A 13561-nucleotide genomic window follows, 5' to 3' on the forward strand; every position below is an offset into this window, starting at 1 on the left:
CAGTAGTTGTGGCTCACGGACTTAGTTGCTCTGCGGCATGTGGGATCTTCCCGGACCAGGGCTCGAACCCGTGTCCCCTGCATTGACAGGTGGATTCTTAACCACTGTGCCACCAGGGAAGCCCTCATCACTATTTTTAACCTCAAAACTTCTCCTCCAGTGTTTCCTACATTACTGGTTAATGACATTACTCACATGGCACCAAGATATGAAACCAAGGAATCAAATTGAACGTCCTCTTTCATCTCACCCTAAATGCAATCGATCCAAAAGCCTGTAGAAATATTTTCTCTCCTTCTTCCCTTTCTGCTGCCAATGTCATTTTACAGTTCTGAGACCTCTCTAATCTGGACCATTGCAGTAGCCTCCCAGTTGGTCTCTTTGCCTATTGTCTCCTAGTCATTACATTGATCACACAGCTGCTAGAATCATCTTCCTAAAATTTGGTTCAAGTAGGTTAACCCCACATCTCAAAAATCTGCAATACATTCCAAAATTAATGAAGCACGTCTCCTAGGCCAGTTAGTTTGCCAGGTTCTGGTACTACAAATATAAATAAAACAGATAAAATCCTTCTCAGACTACTGGTGAACAAGGGTGGATAAAGGTTCTGTAGAAGGATAAAGTTCCCCTGCCCCCATTTCCAAAATCTTTACTGTTCTCTGAGGAAACAGATTCTATGATAACTTAATCAGACAAGTGTTCAACAGATTTCTTCTCTAGTCATAGTTGTTCTGCTATTTTGTTTTTTTATATTCCCACGAGGATTGAATGTTAATATTTCCCTGGGCCAGGATAACTTTTTTGGTTCTTAAATGAGACAAATAAGCTCAAGTGCCCAGCCCAGGGCCTGGCACATGGTAGATACAATAAATGGTAATTTTCTTCTGGCTGAAGTAGGACTGTGTATTGTTGGTTTAACCTGCTCACAGCAATAACCATCCACTATTAAGCTCTGAATGTCTGTCTCCCCTGAGTCCTCAAGAAGAAGATGAGTAATGGCCAAATAATTGTTCAGTCTCAGGAAGAGAATGAAAAAAAAAATCACTACTGTTGCATGGTAGGATGATAAATGCCAAAAAATTTTGAGATGCTCAGTCAGCATGACACAGAACTTCCCTATTTTCTTATCCTGCTATAATGTCCAAGGGAGTTAGGAGGATAGTGGGGGTTGAGGGCAGAAAGGGGGACACAATACTATTTAGTAAACACTCCTATTTTATATCAGGTGCTACGTTGTGACGTGGGGACACAGGTGGTAGTGACCCAAACCCTACCCTCCAGAAAGTCAGTCTAACAAGGAGAGATAGACATATAAACAAGTAAAATAGCTTAAAAGTTTTCTTTTTGCTATACAGGCTACTGTTTGGGCAGAAAGGAGGGAATGGTCAATTCTGAGGATGAGTGAAAGAATTTCAGAGGAAGTAGTGCTTCAGCTGAGTCTTCAAACACGTTTTCTGTAGGTCAAATAGAGAACGGGTTCCTCATGTTTGAACAAAAGCCTGAAGGCTTAAAACAGCTACACTCTGCTCTGGGTGTTACAATATAGGAGCAAGAAAGAGTTACAGTAGTAACAATGGCTCACACTTCTAGTGTATAATAAGAACTAGGTACTGTGCTAAATAAACTACAGAGATGATTTCAGCAAAGAATAGTATTCCCATTTTACAGACGAGAAAAGTAAGGTTAATGGATTAAGACTCTAATGAAGGTCACACATAAAATAACAATGAAGAGTTTTAACTCAGGAATACAGTGCCCCAGTTTTTATGAACCACAAATCAGAGGGGTGAGTGAGTGAGTGACAAGATCAGATTTCAGGAAGATTCCCTCCAGCCGCCGTGGAATGGATGGGATGGGAACTCATGGATAGCAAATGGAAAGCAGCAACCCTGTTAATCAGACGGCTCTCTAAGGAATGAGGGTTACTGAGGATCAGCACTAGAGCAGAGGCTGCGGAAATCGGTGTAGGGGGTTAATATCTGAGAAATATTTGAAGAGAGAGTTCTCAGGGCTTGGTTAGACGTGGTCTTCCGTGGGGAGCAGCTAGAACCCTTACTCTGGTTCAGGCCTTAAGGGCAAGGCGGAGGCGTTCGGGTTTGGAAGTGATCAAAAGAACGCCCCAAACCTCGGCGGCGCGGGGGGGAGATTGGTAGTCCGCGAGGCCGCCCCCAGTGAGGGAAAGCGCTGAGTCATTCTGGCGGGGCGCTTTGGGTCGGGGCGGTGCTCGGGCCAGATCCCCCGCCTTCCCTCTCTCCCGTCCGCATCCCTGGCCCGCCCTGACTCTCGCGAGAGCCTTACAGGGTATAAAGGCTAGCGCCCCGCGCACGCTTTGCGTGTGTGCTTCCTGATTGTCCTTTGTACCCTGTGAGGAGTGGTGAGTATGTGGGTAGCGCTACTTCTGCGGACCGCAGCGCCCCACGTCCCGCTCGTCGCCTTTTCTTCTTCCTCCTCCTCGGGGCCTGCCCAGCTCAGCTGGGGTTCTCTGACGGAGAAGGTGGCCAGGCGAGGTGGCCCTCACGTTGGACCCCCTTGTGGGTGCGGGGACGTGGTTGAAACCCGAGACTAACGGCGGCTTGAGTATGCCCTTCCCCCGGCAACCAAAGCAGAGGGCGCTGATTGGCTTGGCGTGACTTGGTGGTGATGAGAACCTTCTAGAGTGGATCTGCAAACTGATTAGAAACAGAGGATACTCGTCCGTCCGTCGTGTATTAGGGGGAAAGGCTGTTTTCTCTGTCCTGACCTGTGACTAGCAGTGGAGCTTCAGATACTAAGATTCCGTTCTCCGTCTTTAGTTTTCTATCTGCAGAATGGGGTTTGTGGTGATCCTAAATGCCCTCGGTGAAGAGTGCGCACTCTTCTGCTGGTGCTTTCTTTTTTTTTATTAAAACATTTTTTTTGCGGTACGTGGGCCTCTCACTGTAGTGGCCCCTCCCGTTGCGGAGCCGTTGCGGAGCCCAGGCTCTGGACGCGCAGGCTCAGCGGCCATGGCTTACGAACCCAGCCGCTCCGCGGCTTGTGGGATCTTCCCGGACCGGGGCACGAACCCGCGTCCCCTGCATCGGCAGCCGGACTCTCAACCACTGCGCCACCAGGGAAGCCCTGTTGGTGCCTTCTTAAGTGTTAGGGTGGGGGTGATGATGGGAGTGGTAGGGAGGGTACCTGAAGTGAGTTTTTGGGGAGTGGCTTCCTCCAGGGAAGTTCAAGGGGAGATTTCCTGAAGGGGACACACCGACTGGAAGTCCAGCAGCTTCCTACCCCCCACCATTGGTTGTGCTTTAGTGGTCGTGGGGGGCTCCCTGGAAAATCAGGTTTGTACAAGAAAGCCATTTATGTTAGGGTCACATCCTGTGTTTGGTTGCCAAGTTGCTTTGTGCCTTGCTGGTTGGTTCTTTGGTTTGCTATTAAAGTTGTTAAGTGGTAAAAAGCTTGTGGCACTCGATGCTTACGTTTCTTTTGGTTGTGGTATTATGAACCAAGAACTTTGGGACTTGAAAAGTTGGTTTCTTGGTGCTTTCAAACTGATGGCTTACTGTGTTAAATCTTAACTTCTTATCTTGGTCTTGACCTGGGTGAATCCAGTGTAACATTACTCTTTGGCAATAAATTGACTCTTGTTCTACTTATTACTGCCCCAGGATCTTGGCCCCGAGGTAAGAAACCCACTTTTGAAAGGACTTCTGGGCCTTAAACACAACACCTAGAATTTTGAAGTAGACCCAAAGCCATAAATCTTGGTCTTGGCGTCTTGAAAAAGTTGGATTGGCTTTAGGGTGTGTGCTGTCTTGGGTAAATCTACGTGGAGAAAGGTCAAAGTGTGCTTACCACATTCTGAAGGCAGGTGGAGTTGCAGTCCAGGGAAAGGGCAGCATGGCAGCTTCTGGGAGGCAGGTGCTCAGTGTTAATGGCATTGTGCATTTGGGTCCAGGTTTGAGAGTTTCCACCTCTTTCTCTGCTTGTGTAATGTGTAATGAAAGTACAGAAGAAAATGTAATTGTACGAATGATGGTTCAGGAACAGTAAGAGTTTACTCCAATTGATAAAGAAATTTCCATTTTAAAATGAAAACATAACATTGTAAATCAAATGTGCTCCAATAAAAGGTAAAAAATTAAAAACAAAAATAAACTTCAAATGCACAATACAAAAAAAGAATGGAAACAGAGCTGAGATTCAGAGATGTGTAATATTTTTGTTTGAAATATTGGAAAGTTGGTTCATGCTTACTATTATAAAAGTTAATGTAGGGACTTCCCTGGTGGTCCAATGGTTAACACTCCGCACTCCCAATGCAGGGGGCCCAGGTTTGATCCCTGGTCAGGGAACTGGATCCTGTGTGCCGCAACTAAAGATTGCGCACTCTGCAACGAAGACCCGGCACAGCCAAATAAATAAAAGTTATTGTAGGGCTTCCCTGGTGGCGCAGTGGTTGAGATTCTGCCTGCCGATGCAGGGGACACAGGTTCGTGCCCTGGTCCGGGAAGATCCCACAAGCTGCGGAGCGGCTGGGTTCGTAAGCCATAGCCGCTGAGCCTGCGTGTCCAGAGCCTGTGCTCCGCAATGGGAGAGGTCACAACAGTGAGAGGAGTGAGAGGCCCCCGTACCGCAAAAAAAAAAAAAAAAAAGTTATTGTGTATGCAGCATCACTGGACACTTTCTGCACCTAAGTCTCCAAGTAGCTGAAAGTTGCTGGTTATCTAGAAAAGTAAGGCTTGTTTCTAATTGACTTCCTGGGATCTTTTATCTTTTCCAGCTGATTGCAATGTCTTCAGGAAATGCCAAAATTGGGCACCATGCCCCCCAGTTCAAAGCAACTGCTGTAATGCCAGATGGTCAGTTCAAAGATATCAGCCTATCTGACTACAAAGGTAAGAGTAGTTAGGTTCATTAATATGGAATTATGTTACAATCTAGGGATGGCTTGTTCATTTTCTGTATCTCTTGTCATATTTGATTGTAAAATGATTTTTATATCTCCTGTGTCTTTAGGGTAAGAGGCTTTGTCTTCCTGTTGAATTGAAGTGGTGATTATCATCAGTGAACATAGGGTAGATATCCTAAGTCCAAACTGCTTCTGGAGAAAGCACATGCTTCATTATGTCTGGACGTATATCTTTATTATTTTCCCAGTATTGCTCCTCAATTATATTACTGGAGATATTCTCATTATCGTGTTATAAAAGGCCTTCAACAATTTAAAGTCTCAGAGCTAAAGTCTTTGGAGCTGTGAGACTGTATATTCAGTTCAGTTTAAGAAATATGTGTGTCATGATTGCTGTATTAGGCAGAGGGCTTAGGCACATTCCCTTGACTATTTTGCCCCCAGAGAAAAATTGATGTCGCAATTAGAATAACTCTCCTTTCTGTTAAATAGTTTCAAGTAGACACCTAGCAAGTTCTAATGAGGCTCTTTTTACTTTGCAGTCATGGAGCAGCAGGGTCTTCTGGGACAATTGAAAATACAAATTCCTTAGAGTGCAAACCTGAAACTCAGGTGTCAAGTATTCCTTTCTTGGTGGTGTAGCAGTTGGTCCCTAGAGTCAGCTTTTGGGTAGAACCTGTGACTAGGTTTCTTAACAAATTACACATATTGGTTGGAATGAGAGCAGATAAGTGGGGCCCTATGGAGAGAAGTTCCTCCTGGCAAACAGGGTAAGTAGCACCATAGGGAGGTGACCCTGGCCCAAGGGCAAAGGCATGAGGTTTAGGAAGAGCTATTGTGTGCCCTCCAGGGCTTGACAGGCTGTGTAGAGTGTTAGGCAAAGCCCCTGAGGAAGGGTTGTTTAGGTGAGTGTGTTTATAGTGATTTTGGCTTTCAAAGTGAATGTCAAAAGGACCTGCTTGTTTTGACTTTTCAAATATCGTTGCTATCTGGAAATAAGTGAATATTTGGAATTGTTCCAAATAGCTCAGCCCATTAGGTATGGTGAGAAGCTGCCCTCAGGTTGAAGATCTAGAATACTTCAATTGGTAATCAGAATGAGTTTCATAAAATTGCAACTAGAAATTCTGTTACCTACCAGCAGAATTTTTGGAACTTTTGCCTTTTAACTTTTTTCTTTGCTTGTCCTATCAGGTTTGTTTGAAACATGTCTGTGGTTATTCAGGTGATCACTTAAACCTTAGCCATCAGAGACTCCCTGGTGGTCCAGTGGTTAATAAGAGTCCCCCTTCCAGTGCAGGGGACGTGGGTTCAATCCAATCCCCAGTCGGGGAACTAAGATCCCACATGCCGCGGGCATACTGCGGGGCAACCTAAGCCCGTGCGCCACAACTACAGAGCCTGCACACTACAACTAGAGCGAAGCCCGTGCACACTGCAAGGAAGATCCCTCGTGCCGCAAGGTAGCCGCAAGGAAGACCCAATGCAGCCTAAATAAATAAATAAATAAATAAATAAATCTTACCCATCATATTACTGTGGTTCGTTGTGGAAGAATTGCAGAGGTTCTGACTTTCTCTTGGTCTTATTGCCTTGCAGCAGAGAATGCAGCAATTCAGCTCTTTCTGGGCACTGATTATATAAGCATTGGCATTAGACTGTCCAGTAGATAATTGCATCTTTGCTTTTTTTCTTCGCTGGAGAACTTGGTGTTTGTGCTGATTTTAACTACCCAAAGATCAGATCAAAATTAGGTGGAACAGTGTTTATCTGTAGTTGGCAGCTAACATGGAGGCAGGAAAATAAAGCATGGAAACTGGAAGAACTTTTTCTTGTGGAAGGGGTTCTGACAGTAGCTGCAAGGAGTCTTCTCTGTTGAGCATCTTGTCATTTTAACAAATGTGTCTGCCATCAACTTAAAAAGGCTTCTTTTTTCCATAGGAGAATGTCTTCAGGTTTACATTCTCTATAAAGCACGGAAGTCTGTTTCTTTTTTTTTTTTTAAATACATTTATTTACTTATTTATGGCTACGTTGGGTTTTCATTGTTGCACGTGGTCTTTCTCTAGTTGCTGCGAGTGGGGGCTTCTCTTGTTGCTGAGCGTGGGCTCTAGGCATGCAGGCTTGAGTAGTTGTGGCACATGGGCTTAGTTGCTCTGCAGCTTGTGGGATCTTCCCAGACCAGGGCTCAAACCCGTGTCCCCTGCATTGGCAGGTGGATTCTTAACCACTGCACCACCAGGGAAGTCCCAGGAAGTCTGTTGCAAAGGCTAACTTGGGCTTTTTTCCCCCCCGCAGGAAAATATGTTGTGTTCTTCTTTTACCCTCTTGACTTCACCTTTGTGTGCCCCACGGAGATCATTGCTTTCAGTGATAGGGCAGAAGAATTTAAGAAACTCAACTGCCAAGTGATTGGTGCTTCTGTGGATTCTCACTTCTGTCACCTGGCATGGTAAATCTCTTGGTCCATTTGGCATGGAGTTTTTTGTTTTCCTTTTTAAAAATTATTACTATTATTATTATTATTTTTGGCCGCACTGTGTGGCATGTGGGATCTTAATTCCCCGACCAGGGGTGGAACCTGTGCCCCCTGCAGTGGAAGCACAGAGTCTTAACCACTGTACCACCAGGGAAGTCCAGGCATATGGACTTTTAAATTAAGCAACAACTGGGACTGGGAGGCTTTGGCAATAGACTTTCTCAAGTATTGATTTCTGACTCCTCATAGAAGCGGGTGAGTACAAATGCTCTGACTTCCCTTGTTGTTGTTACTACCTGGCAGCAGAGGAAAAGCAACTTGGATTACAGCTGAGTGTACCCTAGTGACCTTAACTGTCCTCAGCCGGTTATTTTACTGCTGGAAAAAGTTTGAAGTTTTTTGGGGAGTTAGGTTAGGAATGTTGGACAGGAGAAGGAATAGTTAATGCTTTTGCTACACAAGAGTTTGAATGAATGTGATTGTGTGCTTTTTGCTGTAGGGTCAACACACCCAAGAAACAAGGAGGACTGGGACCCATGAACATTCCCTTGATATCAGACCCCAAGCACACCATTGCTGAGGACTATGGGGTCTTAAAGGCCGATGAAGGCATCTCATTCAGGTATATACCTGCTGGGGGGCTGACAGTCATCAGGAGAATTATCTGATTGGCTGAGGACCTTTTATTTGAAAGGTAGAGCCCTGATCTGTGGAGTCTTTTTTTCTCATTTCATTTTTTTTTTTCCTGTTGTATTGAGAAATAATTGACGGACATCACTGTGTAAGTTTAAGGTATATGGCATGATGGTTTCATTTCATTCTTCTATGCAGGGCCTAAGGGGAAGGCCAGTGCAAGTGTGGGAGACCAGCCTATTGCCATTTCTTCTCTATTCTAAGAAAGCAATTTCTAAAACTGTACTGTCTCTCTCAAACCTTTAATACTTTCTTCCAGGGGCCTTTTTATTATTGATGATAAAGGTATCCTTCGACAGATCACCATAAATGACCTTCCTGTTGGCCGTTCTGTGGATGAGACACTGAGACTAGTTCAGGCCTTCCAGTTTACTGACAAACATGGAGAAGGTAAGTCAGTCTGCCTGGTGACAGGACTGTGGAGTGGGAAAGGTGGTAGGAACAAAGTCTAACAGATAAGAAAAGGGTGATTATGTCTCTTCAAGAAGTTGCCATCTCTGGATTATAGTGGGTTGTGGGGGTGGGGCAATGGAAAAGCCTGGGGAGGAGAATATAAAGGCTTCTTGTTCCAACTGTATTCCCAGCTTCTGCCCTGATCATTTAGTATCGCTCACTGCTGCAGATTCAACTTACTAAACGAGTATAGGAGGATCCCATAGGTGTGTTAAGGGTAAAACAAAAGGCTGGGAATCACACCTAGGCATGAACCCATGCCACTCTTGACAAGTGTTTACTGGGGGCAGAGCTTAATCCCTGTAGACCATATTTGTTTCATTGGGGTAATGTCCAACCAGTTTTGGAAAATGGAAATGAAAAGAGGACTAAGATAACTTATCCAAAGACAGTAGGTAGGAACAGTTAATACATTTTTATCTTTTAAAAACCCATTCTGTTGGTGCAGTGTGGTTGTATTTGTAAGACTTACAATCAACAAATATCAAACTATATATATGCTCAATATAAAAATTTGTTTAAGGAAGGAGGAGGGGTTAGGGCTGAAGGGTTTGAGATGAAATACCAAGGTTCTTCATTAGAAGTTTCAGGATGAAAGACGATGTTTTCGTGAGTCTGAACATGACCACGTAGATTCAATTTACGTTTTTTATCTAGCATTTGCTAGAGTTCAGGTCTTTCTTACTGCTCTAGCCCTTCTCTCCTTATATATTCTCTCATTGCAGTGTTTTGATAAAGTCCTGAACTACTTGCTCCCAGCCTTTGAGTTTATAAGTCTGTAGCTTTTGATAGCTCCCCACCTCTGCCCAGTGTAGTTGTTGCTTGGAATGAGATAACCTTATCCCAACTGTCAAGTTGAGTTTTAAGAACTCAGCTCCTCCTGTCTGCTGCAGGTGCTGGGTATGTAGGGGGAGGGGATCTTGAACCCCACCCCCACCCCAGCTTAATATGATTGAGGGTAAGATGGTTGTGATCAAGTGCACAGGTGGACTTGGACAAATTTCTTGTCTTATTACATCTCATTTTCTTTCTCTAGAAAGTAAGTCGTTCTGGCTAGCTCTCTAAGGTTCATTTCAGCTCTGATCTTGTGAGTTAAAGGAGGTGGAAGTTAAGAACCTGGATTAGTGGTGTTTGTTTGGGGGACCCAAAAGTACTAGCTTGACTAGAGTGGAAGGCTAATAGGCAATGGGAATCAGAAGGCACCATTTGCAGAAGCATGTGTGTGGGCTTTACTCTGGATTAAACTATATATATATATATATATATATATATATATATATATATGCTCAATATAAAAATTTATAGAGCTGAGACTGCCCCCTGGTGGAGAATGAAGTTCAGTACAAAGAGGGAAGGCGCTGTGGAGTGGCCAAGTCAGCCCTTTACTGGACTTTGCTAGGACCTTGCATGGACTCTTGAACCCAAGAGCTCATGACTGTGAAGCTTGCTGTTTCACACTCTATTGTTCTCTGCAGCTTCCCATCCCATTAGAACAGGCACAGCTTTCTGTGTGCAGCCTTTTATGGCTTATAATATGATAGTTCCCGCTTGAGAGCATGTAAATACCAACCAAGCAGTCTATATGAGGTGCTGTCATGTATTGTTTATTTGACAAATAACCCTGCATTCCTATTTTTAAAATTGAGATATAATTGACATATAACATCATATTATTTTCAGGTGTACAACATGACCTTATGTTTGTATATCCTATGTTCCTCTTTTTTGATCTTGAATTTTACACTTTTTTTGCGGGGAGGGGTCTTTAAGTGAACTACATTACATTTTAGCAGAGAGAAGGGTGGAACTGACAAATACAAGAGAAATTTTTTACTGAAAAAAATCCTATGTTCCTATTTTTAAGGACAAATAAACCAATATTTAAACACAGCATATATTCATAGTTAATGGTGGAACTGGGATCCAAATTCAAAGCCCTCCTTTTCTTAGGTAATTTAAAATGCTGAAAAAGTCATTGTTTAGGGCCTTCTGTGTTGGCGAGAGTTGTGGTACTTCAGCTGTACTTGAAAGCTGGTAAATGTGGGACTCAGCCAGTTCTTCTGGGGTACATATTGATTCTGAAAAACCAGCACTGTTGCGTATGAGTGAAACATCCAAGTGTGGATCTTTCTGTCCTGTCATTAATTATTGGTACAGTCTTAAGTGCCAAGAGGCTTTAGTGCCAAGGAGACTAAATTGTCAAGGTTCTTCTTTCTGGTTCATTATTCCTCCTGTCTTTGTATCATTTGTATTCCTGGACAGAAGAATCTTTGGTTTCCCTGCTGGCAAACTACGGGGTGGCTCTGGGTCTGTTCTTTGCTTTTATGTTGCTTTTTATTCTTGGAAGCTTGTTTATGCTTAGGACCTGTGTTCTAATCCTTTGGTGTGCCACTAAAGCTAATGACTGTGTAACAATCAAATGGAGATTTTTGTAAAGCAGCTGGGTTTGCCATTTAGTGCTTGTTCCATCCATACCTTGTTCCCAGACTGCTGTTTGCAGTGTCTGACATCTGAGGCTGTGACATCCTTGGACTGAAAGGGGCTTCCCCTCTCTCACCTGAGCAAGTGAGATTTTTGCTGCTTCATTACTGGACTTTGCTGACTACATGCTTCCGAGAAGACTAAACAGCAAAATAGAGTGGAATATCAGAGATTGGTTCCTTTGCCTCACTTTCCTCAGGTTTGCCCAAGGAGCATTGCTAACTCAGAATCGTTGGAAAAGTTGAAAGGTTATGCTTTTCTGCATAAAGTGTGTGAAAGATTCAAACTTGGACCTTTTGCTTACCAAGGTATAGCAGGCAGTTACATAGTGAATCAAGCAGGACTTTCTGTGGAGGTCCTGCCCCTTATTTCAGGCATTCTTGTTTGGTAGAGTTAAGGAACACTGAGAAGGCAAACTGCTGCTTTCAGATCTCTGAAGGGCTGCTAGAGGGAAGAAGCAGCTTAGTGTTAGGGTTTACACAGTCCTGGCTTTGTCATTTTTTAGCTTATTTTTCTTGGGTATGGGGGCAAGTCACTTAAGGTTTTTTTAAATCAATTTTTATTGGGGTTTTATATAATTGACCTTTTTAAGTGCATAATTCAGTGGCATTAATTACATTCACAGTGTTGTACATCTATCAGCACTGTTTCTCTTTTTCATCATCCCAAACAGGCAGTAGTAACCATGAAGCAATAACTTACATTTCCCTTTCCCTCCAGCCTTTGGTAACTTCTACTTTCTGTGTCTGTGAATTTGCCTATTATAGGTATTTCATGTGAGTGAAATCATACAGTATTTATCCATTTGTGTTTGGTTTCTTTCACCTAGCATAATGTTTTCCAGGTTTATCCAGGCTGTAGTATGTATCAGAACATTATTTTTTAAAGGCTGAATAATATTCCCCCCCCACACACAAAACCATGTTATGTCTATCCATCCGTTAACAGGTTGTTTCCATCTTTTGGCTATTGTGAGTAATATTGCTAAAATATTGGTGAACTGGTGTCTGAATCCTTGTTTCCAGTTACTTTGGGGCTATATATAGGAGTAGAATTGCTGGGTCACACAGTAATTCTGTTTAGATTCTTGAGGAACTGCCAAACTTTTCCACAGCACGTGCACCATTTTACATTCCCACCAGCAATACCAAGGGTTCTTTACATCCTTCCCAACATTTACTTTCCTTTTTTTTTTTTTTTAAACTATAGCCATCCTAGGGGATGTGAAGTGGTATCTCATTGTAGTTTTGACTAGTGATGGCATATTTTCATATGTTTATTTAACCATTTGTATATCTTTGGAGATATGTCTCTTTTCAAGTCCTTTGCCCATTTTTGAATTGGGTTGTCTGTTGAGCTGTGGGAGTTCTGGATTTCAATTTTGGCTATTAATCCCTTATCAGATATGATTTATAAATAATTTTTCCTATTCTGTGGGTTGTCTTCACTTGCCTGATAATGTCCTTTAATCTACAAAAGTCCTTAATGTTGATCAAGTCCAGTTTATGTTTTTTACTGTTGTTTGCGTTTTCAGTATCCTATCTAAGAATACATTTCCAAATCCAAGGTCATGAAGTTTGACCACCCTGTCTTTTCTTCAGAGTTTATGGTTTTACTTCATACATAGGCTGTTGATCCATTTTCGAGTAAATTTTTTGTGTATGGTATGAATAATGTCCAATTTCATTGTTTTACATGTGGAAATCTAGCTGTTCCAGCACCATCTGTTGAAGAGCATTTAAGCTTATTTTTCAAAAGGTGCATTTTTGAAGCATACATAAAATCACAGAGAACATATGAATGAATACCCATTTACTTACTACTTACTGTTAAAATCGTAATATTTTGCCGTACATGCTTTAGACAGATTATTTTTAGAACAAAGCATGAAGTTGAAGCTGTTTCTCAATTTCTTTAAATTTCAGTTACTCTCTGAACAAATTAGGTATCGTAATTAGGGCTGTGGTGAGGATTAAATTACATATTTAATTTAGTTTTATACTAAAAGGCTGAATGATCTCAGACTGCAGGGTAGGCTTCTGGTGCCTGAATGTTGAAGCTCTTTCGGGCTCAGATTTGGTTTTGAGGCATCCAGTTGTCCTTGGGAGGGTGGAGCTCACCACTGATCAGGTTATTAATTAGTACCCTTTCTCTTGCAGTATGCCCAGCTGGCTGGAAGCCTGGCAGTGATACCATCAAGCCTGATGTCCAGAAGAGCAAAGAATATTTCTCTAAGCAGAAGTGAGCACTGGGCCATTTTAGGGCCAGGCTGCAGCAGGTGGCCATGAGAACAAAACCTCTTTTGTACTATTGTCATGCTTAAAACACAAGACCTTAACACTCAGCCCAGATGTGTGGGACAGACAGGACAGGCCTTTTCCTGCAGGGGTTGGGGAGGCCAGCCTTTCTTCCTCTGGAGGGAATGGCTTGAGCTGTATTATGGGGCAGGCAAACTGATGTGTATAGTAGTAGGGTATCACTTTTGGTCTTTTGTAGTTTTATTAAACTTGAGCTGAGACCTTGTTGATTCTTCATTTTAGGGGGGGACATTAGCTTTTGAGTGTAAGAGGAAT

The 13561-nt window shown here is 42.9% G+C and overlaps 1 protein-coding gene across 1 annotated transcript; it reads left to right on the top strand.

Annotated features, from left to right (window-relative positions):
* The first annotated feature begins 2194 nt into the window (after positions 1-2194).
* On the top strand, positions 2195-13506 carry PRDX1 (peroxiredoxin 1). Its single transcript, XM_059043411.2, has 6 exons — positions 2195-2377; positions 4754-4868; positions 7181-7334; positions 7861-7983; positions 8314-8444; positions 13148-13506. The coding sequence occupies exons 2-6, from the start codon at positions 4763-4765 to the stop codon at positions 13231-13233; spliced, it is 600 nt and encodes a 199-aa protein (XP_058899394.1). The 5' UTR covers positions 2195-2377; positions 4754-4762; the 3' UTR covers positions 13234-13506.
* Positions 13507-13561: the final 55 nt, after the last annotated feature.

The sequence above is a fragment of the Kogia breviceps genome, chromosome 1 (assembly GCF_026419965.1).
Source record: "Kogia breviceps isolate mKogBre1 chromosome 1, mKogBre1 haplotype 1, whole genome shotgun sequence".
Classification (NCBI taxonomy): Eukaryota; Metazoa; Chordata; class Mammalia; order Artiodactyla; family Physeteridae; genus Kogia; species Kogia breviceps.